Raw genomic sequence first — 17757 nt, forward strand, 5'->3', positions numbered from 1 at the left:
AAGCAATTCTCCTGCCTCTGCCTTCCCAGTAGCTGGGACTACAGGTGCCCACCACCACATCTCGCTAATTTTTGTATTTTTAGTAGAGATGGGGTTTTGCCATGTTGTCCAGACTGGTCTTGAACTCCTGACTTCAAGTGATCCACCTACCTTGGCCTCCCAAAGTGCTGGGATTACAGGCATGAGTCGCTGTGGCCAGTGTCCTCTGCCCGAAGTTCTTAGCACAAACTCAGGAAAGAGTCACTCTACAAGTGATACACAATTCAGAAGAACTTTAATGCATATACCATCATTGCCACTATAATAGAGATAGAAGATACATTAAGAAAATTCAGTTTGTATCAACAAAACAGATCAACACAGAACAAGGAAACACCATAGACATTTGTAAATGAGATCTTCTCTTTTGCTACTCTGTATATATATTCCTTTATATTTATACAAACTCACAACACCACATGACATTTCATATTTCATATGCCACTGAGAAGAGGTGTCAGTATACAGAACATAGGAAGAAGAAAAAAGCATGAGAACATCTGCTTAATTCGAATCTGATGGGGAGAGACGTGAGAGCTATTGTTCCTCTCTCCGCTCAGGCCTATCGAGAGACAACTTCAGTTTTTGCTAATTGTTCCTCCTGAGGAATTCTGCTCATACTGCATCTCCTAGGTTGGCATGAGACCAGCCTGGTCCCCGGTTGAATAAATTAGAAAGAGCAGTTCGGGGAATTGAAGATGACATGCAAACTGCATACGGTGACATCTCTGTGTGGCCGCAGAGATAGATCATCTGCCCCTGGCTCCTGGATCTGAGGGAAGCCGCTGCTGCTCAACCTGCTCCAGGGTTTAATTTTGTTGGGGTTGTGGGGCTGGCAAAGGGAATGTGTTCCTTTCCTTCCTTCTCTCCCACAAGCAGAGGAAGTCATATGTAGACAAAACAGATGTTTAGGTGTTCTCTTCAGTAGCCTTCCTCTTGCTCCCCTCTATTACCCCCAGATAGGTGAAGTTCAGAATTAGGACTGCCCACTGCAGGGGGTACAGACGCTACCCTGTTCTGAGACTAACCCTGCCATTTACTGCCTTCTCTATGTAGTCTTGGATAGATTGCTTCACTGACGCAGGCCTCAATTTTCCTCATCTGTACTGGGAATAATAAAACCCACATCACCGTGTTGTATCAAAGATCATCAGGGCATGGATGGGAAAGTGCTTTGGGAACTGTAAAGCGCCAAACACATGATCGATGATTTTTGTTATAATATTTGAATATTATGTCTCCTGCCTGCTCCTCCTGGACCCCAGCCCCATCACAGCTCACTGCTCTGTTCATCCAGGCCCAGCTTGTAGTGGCTGATTCTTCTTGGCTGCTTTTAGCCTCCAGAAGTTTCTCTGAAGCCAACCAAACCTCTGGGTGTAAGGCATGTTGGCCCGGGTATTTTTGGTGAGGTTAGGTTCCTGGGACAGGAATGTGTATTGAGGTTGGGGGAAGGAGCTAAAGGAAGGAGGGGATCCTTGGAAAGGTCTCTGGGAGGGGTGTATTCGGTTTCATTCTGAGACGAATACCATCTTCTCCCCAAGACTCTCACAGTGGCTCCACCTTAAATGTCCACAGCATTTCACTTTCTAAAATGTACTTTTATTTGACTCTCATAACTATTTTGTGAAGTAGGGAAGATTGTCAGCCTCATTAGGTGAAAATATGTTGGTTCAAGATCACACAGTTAGTATGCTGCAAAGTCAGGACTCAAACCCAGATCTCTGGAATCCTGGTTTTCTGAGTGTTGAAGGGTACCTCTAACAAAGGCTCCAGAGCACTCTAAACTCTCATTCTGGGCTCACTCCTCACTCCTGGAGGCTGATCTCCGGGGGAAGGAGGAAGTGCATGAGGTACCTTTCCGTCAGGTGACTGGTGGCAGCCCCTACTTTAACCCAGCCCAACAAGGTCATGCTACAGAGCTGCTCATGGCATTTTCCTGGACTCTCCTCCCTTGGTCCTGGCTGGATTCTTCTACCCTGATCCAGTTAGTAAGTCCAGGCTCCATCTCCTACTTATACAACGCCCCTTCTCTTGCTCCTTTGCTCACGGTGTTTACACTGGCTTTCTCCATTCTCTGGTTCTCAGTCCCCTTACCAAAGATCCTGGATTAGATTTGCCTGCCTAGCTCTGCCTGATTGGGATTACTTTGTGTAGTGCCAACATCACACGTTCGGCATCTACCGTGTGTGCATGACAATGTGCTAAGGGTTTTACACCCATTCTCCGTTTAATCCTTTCAACAGCCCCGTGAAGTAGATATTATTACTTCATTTACATATGAAGTAACTGAAGTTCACTGAGGCTCCGGGAGTCATCTTCCCAAAGTCACAAAACTAGTTAGTGACGAAGACCCAAGAATCGAACCCAGGTCTGTCAGACTGTAAGCCCTGTAGCCTCAACTACTCTGCCTTATGACTTTCTGAAACCTCATCCTGTGGTCTGATGCTTACAGGGGTTTGAAGATAGTTTACTTACTACATGCAGTCCTTTTAGTTTCCAGGCTTCTAGCCGCATGGCAGAGTTTGTCCTCAGAAAGATCTTGCCCAGCTTAGCCTGGCACACACTGGTCCATTAATTTAGTCCTCCTTGAGGTGGAATGCATTTCTGGCACATAAACATGGCTGCTTGGTGTCTCTTCTCAAACAAATGGGACTCTATTCTCAACAAGTGTCAGAGATTCTTGTTTCTCTTCTTCTTGTTACTCTTTAGGAACACCTAGCCTAGGATAGTCAGGCATGGACCACCAGACACAAATTGCTAAGATACTTTCTGGCAGCCTCAGAAACCAGGACCATACACCTGGCTAAGTGATGAGGGGGTCACACAGCCTTGGCTCTTTTCACTGCACCTGAGAAGAAAGGAAGCTTTAGTAATGAAAGGATTGCTGCCAAAATCCTGTTTGCCCCTTGCAGCTCTGACAGAAAACAGCCACAGAACCCCAAGGCATCAGCACCAAGAGAGCCCCTAGAAACTATCTGGTCTAAGCCCCTGAAGCCCAGAGATAAGAATGACTTAACCCAAGCTACACAATCTCTTAGCTTTATCCCAGTCCACTGTTAACCCCAGAAAGAGATGCATTCGAATCTGAAAGGAGACAGGAATCCTAATCCTACTGCTCAGGGACTTGCTGACTTACTTTGCTGTCTATTAGTCTTTTTGTGACATGATTTTCTACCAACCAAAGTCTTTTATTCAAGTCTCCCAGAGATTTCCTATTTAAGCGTTTGCTATTTGGCCACTTGAAAAAGACAGAAGAGAAGTAAACAGAAGCACACAACTCAGTCCAGTCAGTAGTTGACTCTCAAGATGGTGGATGTCACTGAGATGGCTGAGAAATAGGAACGGATGTGGAGAAAGGAGTGGCAGTGGAGTTAGCTGTTTTGTCTACCTGCTGTAAACCTGGGAAGCCAGACTCTGTGTGGACAGTGATCCCTAGTCATAGGAACCTTTGCCTGTGCTGTCATCAGTGTCCATGGAGAACTGCTTCTCACCTTGAGAAATCCCTCTTCTTCGTTCCTTCAGGTACAGGAAGAGAGGATAGAGATGAGGGTAGGCTTCTTTTCCAGATTATACAGTCTGGATCAGAAAATCTATATCAGTGGGATTTTCGGAAAGACCCAGCTTTTTTTTTTTTTTTTTTTAATTAGAATTTCTATACTTTGGAGCTAGAAGGACATATAAATGAGAAAACTGAGAACCAAAGAGGAGACAACATATTTTTGGTTGCAAGTGATAAGAACCTAACTCCAACATGCAAAGCAAAGGGGGGTTTTATTAGAAAGATACGCTGAGCTGGCCGGGCGCGGTGGCTCAAGCCTGTAATCCCAGCACTTTGGGAGGCCGAGACGGGCAGATCACGAGGTCAGGAGATCGAGACCATCCTGGCTGACCCGGTGAAACCCCGTCTCTACTAAAAAATACAAAAAACTAGCCGGGCGAGGTGGCGGGCGCCTGTAGTCCCAGCTACTCGGGAGGCTGAGGCAGGAGAATGGAGTAAACCCGGGAGGCGGAGCTTGCAGTGAGTTGAGATCCGGCCACTGCACTCCAGCCTGGGCGACAGAGCGAGACTCCGTCTCAAAAAAAAAAAAAAAAAAGAAAGATACGCTGAGCTTTCTAACAGAATCAAAGGAAGAGGTGATCAGCCAAGCCTCAAGAAACCAGAATCAGGGTCTGGAAAACCAGAGGCCACACTCTTTCTCACCTGTCTCTGCTGCCCGCTGCCTAATGGCATTGTTTTCTCTTACTATAGACCAGAATCTACACAGGGGTGGAGAATAAGCCATCACAGTTTTAGACCTCATATCTTCACATATTTGCCACTCAAGTGGAAAAAGAATAGGTCCAGCTTTTATAAAAATCTTAGGGAAAGATTCTGATGGGCCCTGCTTGATCACATGCTCCCTTTAATGACAGTCTTCACTAGAATCACCTGGTTTGGGTAAGGGAGTAGTAGTACTACTAAAGAAGAGATTACTATTTCTGAAAGAAACAACGAGAGAGGTGATAGTTGCTTATTACAGGAAATGATTTACCAGAGATCCTATAGCAAGTTAGAAGCAGATTCAGGCTAGAAACAGAATCAATAAAATAGGTACTATTAATAATGGAAGTTTCTGAATTTTCTTCGTTTCTTTCTTTCCTTTTCTTCTTTTTCTTTTCTTTCTTTTTCTTTTCTTTTGAGAGGGGGACAGGGTCTTGCTCTGTCACCCAGGCTGGAGTGGCACAGAAGTACAATCATGGATATGGCTCACTGTATTCTTGACCTCCAGGGCTCAAGCGATCCTCCCACCTCAGCCTCCCAAGTAGCTGAGACTATAGGTGCAGGCTACCATGCCCAATTAATTTTTTGTATTTTTTGTAGAGACAGGGTTTCACCACCTTGCCAAGGTTTGGATTGTTTTTGTATGGGGTATTGAAGTAAACCTCAGTGTTACTGAGCTGTTCATTTATTTAGATTTTTAAGAGATTGCCATTGAGGTGGCTCATACAAACAATCCGAGTGACTCAGGAGGCCAAGGCAAGAGGATCGCTTGAGGCCAGAATTTGAAACCAGCTTGGGCAACATAGCAAGACTTTGTCTCTACAAAAAATAAATACATAAATAATATACATATATAGAGTTGCTCCTATGAGAGAAATGGACTAATGGGGAGTAATTATGCGAGTAGGAAAACGTTAGGAACTCTGTGGTAGCTCTCTAGGGCAGAAAACAATGGTGGCCTGGACCAAGGTCATGGCAATGAAAATGGAGAAAAATGATCAGATTTGAGATATATTTAGAAGTAAAACCCTAGGATCTGCTGCTAGATTAGACAAGGAGGCTAAGAAAAAGAGAAAAATCAAAGAATTAAGGATGGCACCTAGTTTTCTGTGAAGACTGGGGTTCAAACAAGTTTGGGGACAGAATCACAAGTTTCAATTTGGACATGTTAAGTTTGAGACATGAAAATGTCCAGTAGGCACTTAGGTACACATGTTATTATCAAAGACTTGACATTTAAAGCCTCGAGACTAGACGAGTACATCAAGGAAGGAAGTACAGTTAGAACAGAAGGCCCAACTGTTTTTGGAGTCATCTTTTCTGCATATACTGAATCTTTCTGCTGGGCTTCTGGCCAGGAACTTCAGGTAGGAATTACAACCATTATCTACAATGAATCCTGTGAAATGAGAAGTCAGATTCGTCCATCGAGGATAGCTAAGAAGTATCCAAATGGACTGTTTAACAAGCATCAAAACTTCTTCATCTAGAAGCGTCTTGATTCCTCCAAAGTAAATCCTTCGGATAACTACTAAACAAATGATAAGACTGCCCTGCCCTAAACGATTTTGCCACTTGTCTTTGGTGATACCATCAGAGCCACGTTTTAAGACCCCAAGACACGTACCAGACATAGTTTCAGAGAACTGAGGATGCTTCCTGTGGTAGATTGAAAAATTGGTCACTGTATTTTGTAGCTCCTCCCATAAGGAGATGGCATCTATTCCCCCAACATTTTTTTTTTTTTTTTTTTTTTTTTGAGACTGAGTCTGGCTCTATCACCCAGGCTGAAGTGCAGTGGCATGATTTAGGCTTATTGCAACCTCCTCCTCCTGGGTTCAAGCAACTCTTGTGCTTTAGCCTCCCAAGTAGCTGGGATTACAGATGCCCGCCACCACGCCCAGCTAATTTTTGTATTTTTAGTAGAGATGGGGTTTCACCATGTTGGCCAGGCTGGTCTAGAACTCCTGACCTCAAGTGATCCGCATGCCTCGGCCTCCCAAAATGCTGGGATTACAGGCCTGAGCCACCGAGCCTAGCCCTATTTCTCCATTTCTTAAAACTGGGCTTGGCCATGGAACTTGTGTTCATCAGTGAGACATTTGCAAATGTGATGGAAACAGAGCTTGAAAAGTGCTTCTGTGTTGGGTCTTGCCCTCTCTTGCTTTGAGGAAACTCCTGCCACCATATGGACAAATCTGGGCAGCCTTCTGGAGGATGACACCACAGGGAGAAAGGCCTCAACAGCCCCAGTCATCTCAACTGGGACCCCAGACATATGGATGTAGCTATCCTAGACCATCCTGCCTCAGCCAGAAGAACCACCCAGCCAACCCACAGAATCATAAGAAATGATACATGTTTGTTGTTTTAAGCCTATACATTTTGGAGTGGTTGGTTATGTCCTTCAGAAAACAACAATGAACTCATAGCCAGGCAGCCTAACAATGTTTCACAGGTACAGATATTCCTTCTCCTATCCTTACTCTTCTTAGGGCATTTGTATTTGATCAGCCATCAAAGGTTAGCACTAAAAGATGAAAGCTGAATTGAGGAATGTAAAGCAATGGCCAGTGGGCAGCAGAGATATTTGGGAGCAGTAGACTTCCAAGAGCCCCTGAAACAGTTTCTCAAAGGTGATTCAGGTTTCCCAGGTGAATGTTCTCATAGCATCATGTGCCTTTCCTTTAGAGTACTTTGTAATTATATTTGGGTGATGATTTGACAACGTCTAGACTAAATCATGAAGCTATATGTTTCATGAAAGCAAGAACGGTGCCTAATTTGCCACTGCTCACATCCTGGCACATAATATATATTCATTTGTTGAGAAAATAAATGAATAAATAAATTTGAATTTTGCCTACTTCATATAACGGATCAGGACCTTAAAAAGCCATCATTGGCCGGGCGCGGTGGCTCAAGCCTGTAATCCCAGCACTTTGGGAGGCCGAGACGGGCAGATCACGAGGTCAGGAGATCGAGACCATCCTGGCGAACACCGTGAAACCCCGTCTCTACTAAAAAATACAAAAAACTAGCCGGGCGAGGTGGCGGGTGCCTGTAGTCCCAGCTACTCGGGAGGCTGAGGCAGGAGAATGGCGTAAACCTGGGAGGCGGAGCTTGCAGTGAGCTGAGATCCGGCCACTGCACTCCAGCCCGGGCTACAGAGCAAGACTCCGTCTCAAAAAAAAAAAAAAAAAAAAAAAAAGCCATCATTTAACAGTATTTATATCTCATGGACTAGTGTTTTGCATCTACTTCCAGCCACAGGATGCTACTTGATTCCCCAACTATGGCAGGTAATTGGGTGGGCTTGGGACGGGGAATCGGAAATCAATGAGATCCCAGGACACTGATTATTGTAGTTCTTTCCCCTTCCCCCAAACTGTTGGCAAACAAAGTCAAACAAACATTCCTCATATACTTCTTAGCCTTCCTGGATATACTTGATATCCAAGCAAGGAGCTTAGTGGCGGCAGGAGCAGGTGATAAGAGTTGGGGAGTCAGGTCTGGAGAATGGTCTTATTCTGCGGATGTTATAAGGCTTCGGTCACCAAGCAATTGTGGTTATTTAATTAACTGAGGTTATTTAACTCTAAGAATCCTTGGGCGCCTGGTACTACCAGAGGGTATATCCCATCTACCCTTCTAAGACAATCAGAAGAAAAAAATTTAAAAGAGCATGAGTCAGAGAGAGGAGGGTTCAAATGATACTAGTGGGTGACTTGAGCATGTTAACTTTTCCAGGGCTGTTTCCTTGACTACCAAATTGGGATAACAATATTTTAGAAGCAGCACCTCCATTAGACCATAAGGACCTTGCAGGCAGGGATCATTTCTTTTCACCTGTATTTATCTAGTGCTTAATAATGCTAGGCCCTAGTCGATACTCAAATAGCTAAGTGTCTTCTTAGAGGTGATCCAGGACCTAGTCCTGGCGCCATCACTGCAGTACTCTCAGAATAATTAGGAGATTTCCTTCCAATCCTTGGACGTCAACCTTCCCTTCTATAAGATAGGAGGCTGGAACAGATCTTCTCTAAGCTCCTTTCCAGATCTGATGATCAATGAGTCTGTGACCATTCAGTACACTATACCCGACTGCTGCTCCTAGAAGTTAATAATGCTACAGACTGAGGAGACAATAAGTCACGAATCACTTTGTATTTACAGATACACATGCATTTAAAATAGATGTAAACAAACACAATACTGTATCGCACTTTTGGCCTACTTTTGCCTCTTTAGTAGTCAAGAGGTTTTTTTGTTGTTGTTGTTGTTTGTTTGTTTTGTTTTGAGATGGAGTCTCGCTGTGTCACCCAGGCTGAAGTGCAGTGGCACGATCTCGGCTCACTGCAACCTCCGCCTCCCAGGTTCAAGCAATTCTCTGCCTCAGCCTCCTGAGTAGGGATTTCAGGTGCCCGCCACCACGCCTGGATAATTTTTGTATTTTTAGTAGAGATGGGGCTTCACCATGTTGCCCAGGCTGGTCTTGAACCAGGTGATCCGCCCACCTCAGCCTCCCAAAGTGCTGGAATTACAGGTGTGAGCTGCTGCGCCCAGCCAGAAGTCAAGAGTTTTTAAATATTTTATTTGGATTGTTTAGGAAGATTAAATCCAGGACAAGTTGCCACTAACACATATTATGCAGCTTGAACCTTGGTGGCTAATTGCGCTATTACTGTGATTGATGACCACTATGCTGCAATCAGCTGGAAGCTGCTGCCTTTCATTCGACAGAAATGAGGTCACAGAGCAGGGCTGGGGAGCTGCCATCTCACAAGTAGGTCTGGTTGTCTGTTGCCCAGTAGATGAGCTTGCCACTACAACATTTAACTCTTGATTCCATCTATTGTGAAGACGCCTGTTTCCTTGAACTGGCTCCTGAGTTTTACAGAATTTGACAGTTTTAAAGAAAACAATTTGATCTTTGCCTGAATATTCAGTAGGAGAGAAAAGATTATTGGATACAGATACTAAAATATCCAGGGGTCATGAGAACCTTGGTCTGAAATCCTAGTACTAAAGTAGATGAGTGTTAACGACCAGAAAAAAACAGTAATTATCTGTGACACTGTATACAATGTTACAGTGTAAAAATTACACCCAGAATCACTGCCCTCTGAAGCAACTGTATTATACCCATGGTCAGAAAAGTTAATCAAGTCACTCTTCACAAATGCCCCCTTGCTGGAGCATGGAGGCTGTTCAAAGTGGAACATGGAGGCTCCTGCTGCTTGGGAGCCTGCTAAGTGTTGCCTGGCAGAGGCAGGTACAGGGAAAGCCAGCACTTGGGACTGGGAAGCACTGGGCATTTTCTACCCAGGCCCATGGGATCTGTTGCCTCAGAGACTGACTTGCCTTTCCTGAGCATGAGACATCCATCACCTCGGATTAGTCTGAGTAGTTGAGCAATTTGTTAACAGATTAGAGATATACATCTTTTCTCCAGTGGACTTGGAATCTGATGGCCCTGGAATTGAATCCTAATGTGGCTTTAACACTCTCTTGGTATGTGATCCAATTCTCGTAATCCCTCTGGATCATAGTTTGTCTATAAAAGATGCAGCCCAGAATGTGGTTAAGAACACAGACCTTGGAACTTACTGCCTGGATGTGAACTACAGCTCTACCACTTACTTCCTATGTGACCTTAGAGGTCAAGCTAGAACCTCTTTGTACCTTTGTTTCCTCATCTTCAAACCAGGCTCACTGTAGTGCCTCCCTCACAAGATGTTGGGAAGATAAATGAGTTAATGCACGTAAAATGCTTAGAACAATGTCTAGTACAGAGTAAGCATGACATCAGAGTTGGCCAACACTGGGATACCAATCCTGATCTCTCAAGTTTGTTTGGTGAATCAACTGAAATGGCGAAGGTAAGAAAAAAGAGTCACCAAGTTTTTAGTGCCAAAAGGGACCTTAAAGATCATCCAAATAAGCTCCCTCATTTTATAAGTAGGAAATCAAGACTCAAAAATGGGGAGTAACTGGTCCAGAGTCACAGTTGATTTAATGACAGAGTCTAGGTCTCCTGATTCCAAGTCCAAAGCTCTGTTCTCTGCATTGCATCAAAGAAAGCAGCATCTTTGTAGAGCTGACTCCTTTAAAAAAAAAAAAAAAAGAGAGAGAGAGAGAGAGAGAAAGAGAGAGAGATAAAGAGAGAGAGGGTCTTACTCTGTCACCCAGACTGGAATGCAGTGGCATGATTACAACTCACTGCAACCTCAAATTCCTGGGCACAAGCAATCCTCCTGCCTTAGCCTCCCAAGTAGCTGAGACTATAGGCGTGTACCACTACATGTGGCTAATTTTTTTTTTTTTGTAGGGATGGAATTTGACCATATTGCTCAGGCTGGTCTCGAACTCCTGGCCTCAAGTGTTCCTCCTGCCTTGGCTTTCCAAAGTGCTGGGATTACAGGTGTGAGCCACAGTGCCCTGGATGGTCCTTTTATTTAGTCATTGGACTAGCTGCTAGTTAATGTACTTTTCTAGGACAATGAGCCTCATTTGAAATGAAGAGAAAACTGGGGAGAGACTCCCCCTGCCCGCTGACTTTTGAGGTGGCTGAGGATTCAGACCATGATATAGAAGAAAGATTTTCTGGAATCATTGCCAGTTCTATGTCATTATTTCAGCCCAAACCAAATATGTCCCTGTGGCCAAGCAAGCTAGAATAATGAGCGAATTCATTCTGGTCTCTGAGTTTCTTTTCTTTTTTTCCTCAGGTGTTTAATTAAGGGGCTTCCACCAGAAGTGGTTTCCCACGCTCTCTGGTAGAAACTAAGGTTTCACTCCCAGGAGAATGGGGTTGGGATCAGGATCTTTGAGTTCAATTTTCTCAATTTTTTCAGGGTCATACCACCTTAGATTTATTTTGCTTCAAATCACACTTCTCAGTTAGACTGCTCAAGAGCAATTAAAAGATGGATTGCAGGAAAGGGGCAGGATGGGGAGAAGAGCCTATGACGAACAGCCGATGGAATTATAGAGGTATTGACCTAGAGAAAAGGCAAGTCCCAGGAGTCATGATTCGTGTTCTCAAATAGTCCGAGGGTGTCACAGGGCAGAGAGGGCAGAGACTGTGAAGTCTCTGACAGCAGAGCTGGTACCAACAGGGAGGGAAGAAGAAGAATTTCCAGGAGGCAGATTTGAGCTTGAAGCAAGGAAAACGTTCTATGAGAGTTAACCAAGATGGTGTGGAAAATGAGCTCTTGTCCCTGCCTAGAAGGTGTGCTTTAGAAGAAAGAGATTTGGTTGTTAGGCTTGACAGTCACTTGTCAGAAAAAGGAAGGTTAGAATTGACTAGTCAAACTAGGTAAATTTGGGAATCCCGTCAACTCTAAAATCCTCAGGTTCTAGAAGTCTAAGAACCAATCGCCAATTTTACTAAGTTCCCACAGTTAAGAACCAACTGGAAAGCAGCAAAATCAGAAACTCATGATCTGTGTCTTGATCTTGCCTGTTTCTCTTTTTCTCTGTTTGTCTTTCTTGAGCATATGTGCCTGCTCTTTCCTATAGCAGGAACCTCTGACATTCTGTAGGGGATAATCATTTTCTCTTCAGTGTGTTCCTGACTCAGCCTTTGCTCCTTCAGCATCATTAGAGAGTCTGAGCTCTCTGAAGATTAGCTCTGCCTGTCACCACAGCAACTGCCCAGGCCCCGTGGGCATCCGTGGTAACAGGCACAGGGCTTTGAGAGCCCAAGCTTGACTTGCAGTGAGAGAAAGCCCCACAGGGAGCCCGATAGGAAACAAGCACGTTGTGCTTTGGGAAGTTGTCTTTAATAGGATTAGCTATGCAGGCGAGCCAGCCTCACTTTACGCAATTGGCATGCCCCTGAAGAATGTGGGTGTGTCAAATTTTGGTAAATGGAGGAACTCTCATTTTAAAGGCAGAGAAGAGACTGCTTTTAAGTCCCTGTAGTGAATCCCCTTCATAAAACAGAGTCTTCTTTTGCAAAGTGAATCTCCACCCATGTAGTGACCTGTTCTGTTAGTCTAGTGCTGAGTATCTATTACTGGGAACATCTGCAGAGAACCCTGGGGGCAGGCAAAGAACAGCAGCAGCTCATCTTGGTCGGGGCTGAGAGTGGACAGTGTGTAACAGGGAGAAGCAGACTGGATGTGGGGCCACAACGAGGGGAGGTCAGGAAGGTGGGCCTTGCCTAGCATGAGCAGTTCTGCTGCAGCAGCGGTGGGGTGTCCGAGAGACGCGTGTTCTTGGAGGAGCCCAGCATCGAGGGGTCTGTGTCCAGCGAATCAGACATCTTGTCGCAAATGGCATCCACCAGGCGCTCGAAGGCCTGCCTTACACTGATGTTCTCCTTTGCACTGGCTTCAAAGAAATCAAACCCTGGAAAGAGGAGAGATACAGATAAGGCCTTTTCCATCCCTTCTGCTGGAACCCTTCTGTGCCCTCAGCCCAAGCACTCTGGATTAATATTTCCAGTGCTCAGGAGTGAAGCAAAGAGGCCCAATTCCATGGACAGGGGATTCTGCTTCAAGGAGATGGCACAGGGCAGGAGTTTCCTGCACTGGTCTTTCAGTCAGACTGATCCTAGCTGTACCACTGCCCAGCTGTTTAATTCCAGGCTAAGTCACTTAACTCTTTACAAATCAATTTCCTGGTTTGTAAAAAAGGGATAATTTTACCTACCTCATAGAGTTATTTCAAGGATCAGGCAAGACGATGTATGTGAAATATATAGCCCTGTGCCTGACACAAAGGGGGTCATTAGTGTTTGCTGACAGAACAAATGCATAAATGTGTGTCCACAGCACTTCACAGTTTCCAAAGCACTTATCACATAGATTATTTTATTTGATCTTCATGTTGCCCTTGGGGAAGAAGTGTCAGTCAGATCCTCTCCACTTCACTAATGCAAACACTGGCTTACAGAAGTAAGCTAGCTTGCCCAAGATAAGGAAAAGCACCAGTATGAGAAACCCCAGTTTTGGACTTTTTCACAGGGATTTTCCTCCTCTTTCCCCTGCCTCTCATTCCCCCTAGGCTGGCCAGCTCCAGTCTGGGCTCTAGAAGGCACCTCAAGATTCACACTGAATAAGTCTTCTTTGCCCTTTCCACCCATAGCCACACTGGTTTATTTCCACTTAGTGGGGTTTCCCCTCCCTGAATTCCACTGAAATGATCCAACAGATCTCACCCTCCCTCCACAAACCCAACAAAAGGCCCAGGGAAAACTACATCTGAGGTGTGCAACGTTCTTGTCTATTTTGTATCTTGAGACCCTTAACGACACTTTCTGTGATGAACAGAACTTGGTTGTCCCAAGAGACACAGCAAAGGCCCTCCTGTTTCAAAAAGGCTGCTTTCTACCTGATGAATCTTGGTCAACTTGGTGGCAGCCCTTAGAAGCAAAAGTGGCACTTTCCATCAGTCCCTGGCCCTCTCCCACTTCTCTTGTCTGTCTGCCTTCCTCTTTCCCTTCTTTCGGAGCCTTTCCCCTGTGTCCCTTCCACTTTCTCCTTGGGATTCCTAATATCTTTGGGGCAACTACTATATGCCAGACACTATGCTAGGAGCTTTACTGATATCATCTTTAATCCTCACAATAACCAGTTGGGTAAATAACATCTCCAATTTATAAATGAGAATATGAGGGACAGCATAACTCACACAGTCATGTGGCTGTATCAGCGGAAACTGGGTTTAGACCTGGGTTTGGCTGTCTGCAAAGTCCACACACAGCTCTGCCTCTCATTTCTTCCCCCTTTTCTCTTTCACTTGGCTTCCCGCCCCCCCCCACCCCCTCCGATTATACCTTTTTCTTCCTTTACAAGTGTCTTTGACCTCCTCTGCTTTAATCCAACTAACAGTATCTGAGTCTGGGCAAGTCACTTCACCTCTCTGCTCACTTAACCTCTCTAATTCTCAGACTCCTTGTTGTCAGATAAGGAAAACAACAGTGGCTTCCTACCAAGAACAGGTGGGAGGAGTGAGTGAGATGATGAATACATTGCTGTAAAAAAGTGGCCTGTTATAAAGACAGTTTCTTTCTGTTCTTTCAACTTGTTCCTCCCACCTCCTATTCATCTCTTTCTCCCTCTTTTATCATCTTCTCTAACAAAGGAGGGATCTCTTTCCCCCTCCCTCTTTCTCCCTATTATTCCACCGTCCACAGAGAGGGCTGAAGCAGCCCAGGTATAAACAAAGCCCCTCTTTTCCCAGCCTTCTGGCTGGAAGGCACACGCCATTCCTGCCAGCCCACCCCTCCAGCTGACAGCCTCTCCCGTGGCCCATTTCCTGACCTGAGAAAGACAAGCGGCAGAAGTGCCCGCTAATTGTGGACATGTGATGAAGGAGGCAGCTGCTGGCTCATTATCCTCAGGCCATAGAAACCCAGTCAGCTTCAGAGACCCTCCAGCATATCGTTTTTCCTTAATGAACATCACAAAAATTGACTACCCAGTCTTTGACTGCCTTATCACAAGTGGCAGTGTTTGGGGAGGTGCGGGGAATGTATTGCTTATTTAGTAAAGAGGCAGACAGGTAAATAAGTAAATAGGTTTTCAGCTCAGATGAAGATGAGGACACAGTTCAAGGCCAGGGGTACAAATCCCTTGTGAGGAAGTGGCACTGAGGGGAGGACATGCCACATTGTACAGAGGGCAGCTACTAGCTGCGTGATCTTGGGCAAGTTGCCTAATTGCTCCCAGTCTCTGTTTCCTCCTCTGTAGAATGAGGTGAATACTACCTACTCCATAGGATAGTAATGAAAATTAAATCCATGAAAGTATATGACGTGATTGGCACGCAAATACATGGCAATTCTCTTTCCTATATGTTCCTGGCCCACCTTACTCCCAGCTTCCTTGAACCTCTACTGTCTCCCAGGGCCTTTGGGAAAATCTCTTTGTCTTCATCACTTAGGGTCAATCAATAAGCCAGGTCTTTTTTTTTTTTTTTTTTTTTAATTATTTATTTATTTATTTTGAGAGACGGAGTCTTGCTCTGTCGCCCAGGCTGGAGTGCAGTGGCATAATCTCAGCTCACTGCAACCTCTGTCTCCCAGGTTCAAGCAATTCTCCTGCCTCAGCCTCCTGAGTAGCTGGGATTACAGGTGCCCACCATGCCCGGCTAATTTTTGTATTTTTAGTAGAGATGAGGTTTCACCATGTTGGTCGGGCTAGTCTGGAACTCCCATCCTCAGGTGATCTGCCTGCCTCGGTCTCCCAAAGTGCTGGGATTACAGGCATGAGCCACGGTGCCTGGCCCACCAAGTCTTTATTGAACATTGACCTTGTGTCATGTCTTGTGTTGAGTGTTACAGATACAGATACAGGAAGATCAATTATAGTCGTAGAAAAGACATACTAATAAAGGCATCAGTCTCTCACATCTGCAGTTCACATTAACAGTTCACAAATACAAAAGCAATCATGTGAGTGGGGTGGGGCAAGGTAAAGGTTATCACTTGTAATTTGCAGACAGGAAAACTGAGACTCAAGAGATGGGCCAGAGGTCTATCCCTTATGCTTCCTTGTCTCACTCTCAGTTGGAACAGCAACAGAACAAGCTGTAACATTCTAACCCAGGTAGAGGAAACCAGAGGTCATGCAGGGATGCAGGAGAGGGAGAGGCTGGCAGGGAAGGAGAGGAGGAGGAAGCTTCTTGAAGTTAGTGAGGATGTGAGCCTTTAAAATCAGAACTCAGGCCGGGTGCAGTGGCTCACGCCTGTAATCCCTGCAGTTTGGGAGGCTGAGGTGGGTGGATCACCTGAGGTCAGGAGTTAGAGACCAGCCTGGACAACATGGTGAAACCCCGTCTCTACTAAAAATACAAAAATTAGCCAGGTGTGGTGGCACACACCTGTAATCCTAGCTACTCGGGAGGCTGAGGCAGAAGAATCGCTTGAACCTAGGAGGGGGACGTTGCAGTGAGCTGAGATTGTGCCACTGCACTCCTGCCTGGGGGACAGAGTGAGACTCTGTCTCAAAAAAAAAAAAAAGTCAAAACTGAGCAAAACTGGCTAGGTGCCAGTGGTTCAAGCCTGGAATCCCAGTGCTTTGGGGGTGCCAAGGCAGGAAGATTGCTTAAGGTCAGGTGTTCGAGACCATAAATAAATAAATGAATACACAAATAAATTACATTAAAAATAATTAAGCTAGACTCTTCACCTAACTTCTTCTCATTCTTCAGGACTCAGCTTACATATGGTATCTTCATTCTCCTCTGTGCTTCCTCCTGCCATAGCACTTTTTACACTGCATGGCAGAAGTCCATACAGACAGGGAGCTTCCCCAAACAGGAACTATGTCATTCTGAGTCCCAGCACCAGCTAGAAGAGTAGGTGCTTAGTGAATGTTGGTGGAATGAATAGTTGAATTAAGGAGGTGGGAATGAGCAAGGAGGGTGTGGTTGAGGGGATACGGATAGTGTGGGTCATGAAAGCTCAGTTCAATGAGCATGGTAGACCCTGTGCTGGGCATTGGGGACAGTGAGGTGAATCAGACACAGCCCCTACCTTTGAGGAGCCCCTAGTCTGTGTGGAAGATAGACACACTGACAATATTACAGGGTAATAAGTGTTGGAATGGAGGGAAGCCAGGGTAGATTGTCAGGGCACACAGAAAGCATCTAACCAAGCCTGGAGACCAGGGAAGGTTTCCTGGAGAAGCTGATGCTTAAGCAGATATCAGCTAGACAAAGACACGTCACTGTGAGTGTATGTGTGAGCACAGGCATGTCTAGCATAGCACAACAGGCAGGGGAGACAGCATGAATACAGCACAGATAAGGGGGCAAAATCAGCCTTGGTCTATGCCAAAAGGGCCATAGCAGTTTGTTATCCTTAGAGCAGAAAATCCTAAGTGGTGAGAGATGAGTCAATAGGGGGCCAAACAGGGGGAGCTCTTGTGTCATGCCGAGGAGATGTCTTTACTGTCATCTCAAAGGTACCCGGAGTGTGAGAACTCAAGTTACCATCTCATGGGTCTAGCCAGCTCAAGGGCCTCTTTTGCTTAGCAGAATAACCCCAAATGCACCCCACCCAATTACTGTCAGATTCCTGAAATATTCTTCATTAGTAGGTCCATAGGTAACCTTTTCCTCAGGTTCATTAATAAGGACTCTTAGGAGCTGAGAATCTAGTGAGGCCAGGAAGATGACAACCAATTAACCAGACTAGCCCCCAGTCCTTTTCTCCTCCTAATTGGCTTCAAAACAACGACATTTCTGCTGTCTTTAATGGGACTCAGTTCTTAACTGAATCTGAGATGTTCCCCCACTCCTCAAAAATGATGTTTATCAATTGTGTCCAAAGGCAGCAGTCACAGACCCATAGACTGCATCCACACTGCCTGTTTCTGAATATGACCTCAGAATTCTTTTTTTTTTTTTTTTTTTTTTTTTTGGCGGGGGGTCTCGCTCTTTCCCCCACAGGGGGGCGGTGGGGACAGCTTTCGGCCCACCGCGATTTTCCCCCCGGGCTC

At 45.3% G+C, this 17757-nt stretch overlaps 1 protein-coding gene across 1 annotated transcript in view; it reads right to left on the bottom strand.

The window, feature by feature from the left end:
- Nucleotides 1-257: 257 nt before the first annotated feature.
- The window catches only part of RAB3B (RAB3B, member RAS oncogene family), an 84518-nt gene continuing 67018 nt past the window's right edge, over nt 258-17757 (bottom strand). Inside the window, exons 5-6 of the mRNA XM_025363227.1 lie at nt 12471-12658; nt 258-298 (exon numbers count right to left, since the gene is read on the bottom strand). Of these exons, the coding sequence (XP_025219012.1) occupies nt 12471-12658 (188 nt within the window). The 3' untranslated portion in view covers nt 258-298. The remainder of the gene's footprint in view (nt 299-12470; nt 12659-17757) is intronic.

Source organism: Theropithecus gelada, chromosome 1 (genome assembly GCF_003255815.1).
Source record: "Theropithecus gelada isolate Dixy chromosome 1, Tgel_1.0, whole genome shotgun sequence".
In the NCBI taxonomy this organism is placed as follows: Eukaryota; Metazoa; Chordata; class Mammalia; order Primates; family Cercopithecidae; genus Theropithecus; species Theropithecus gelada.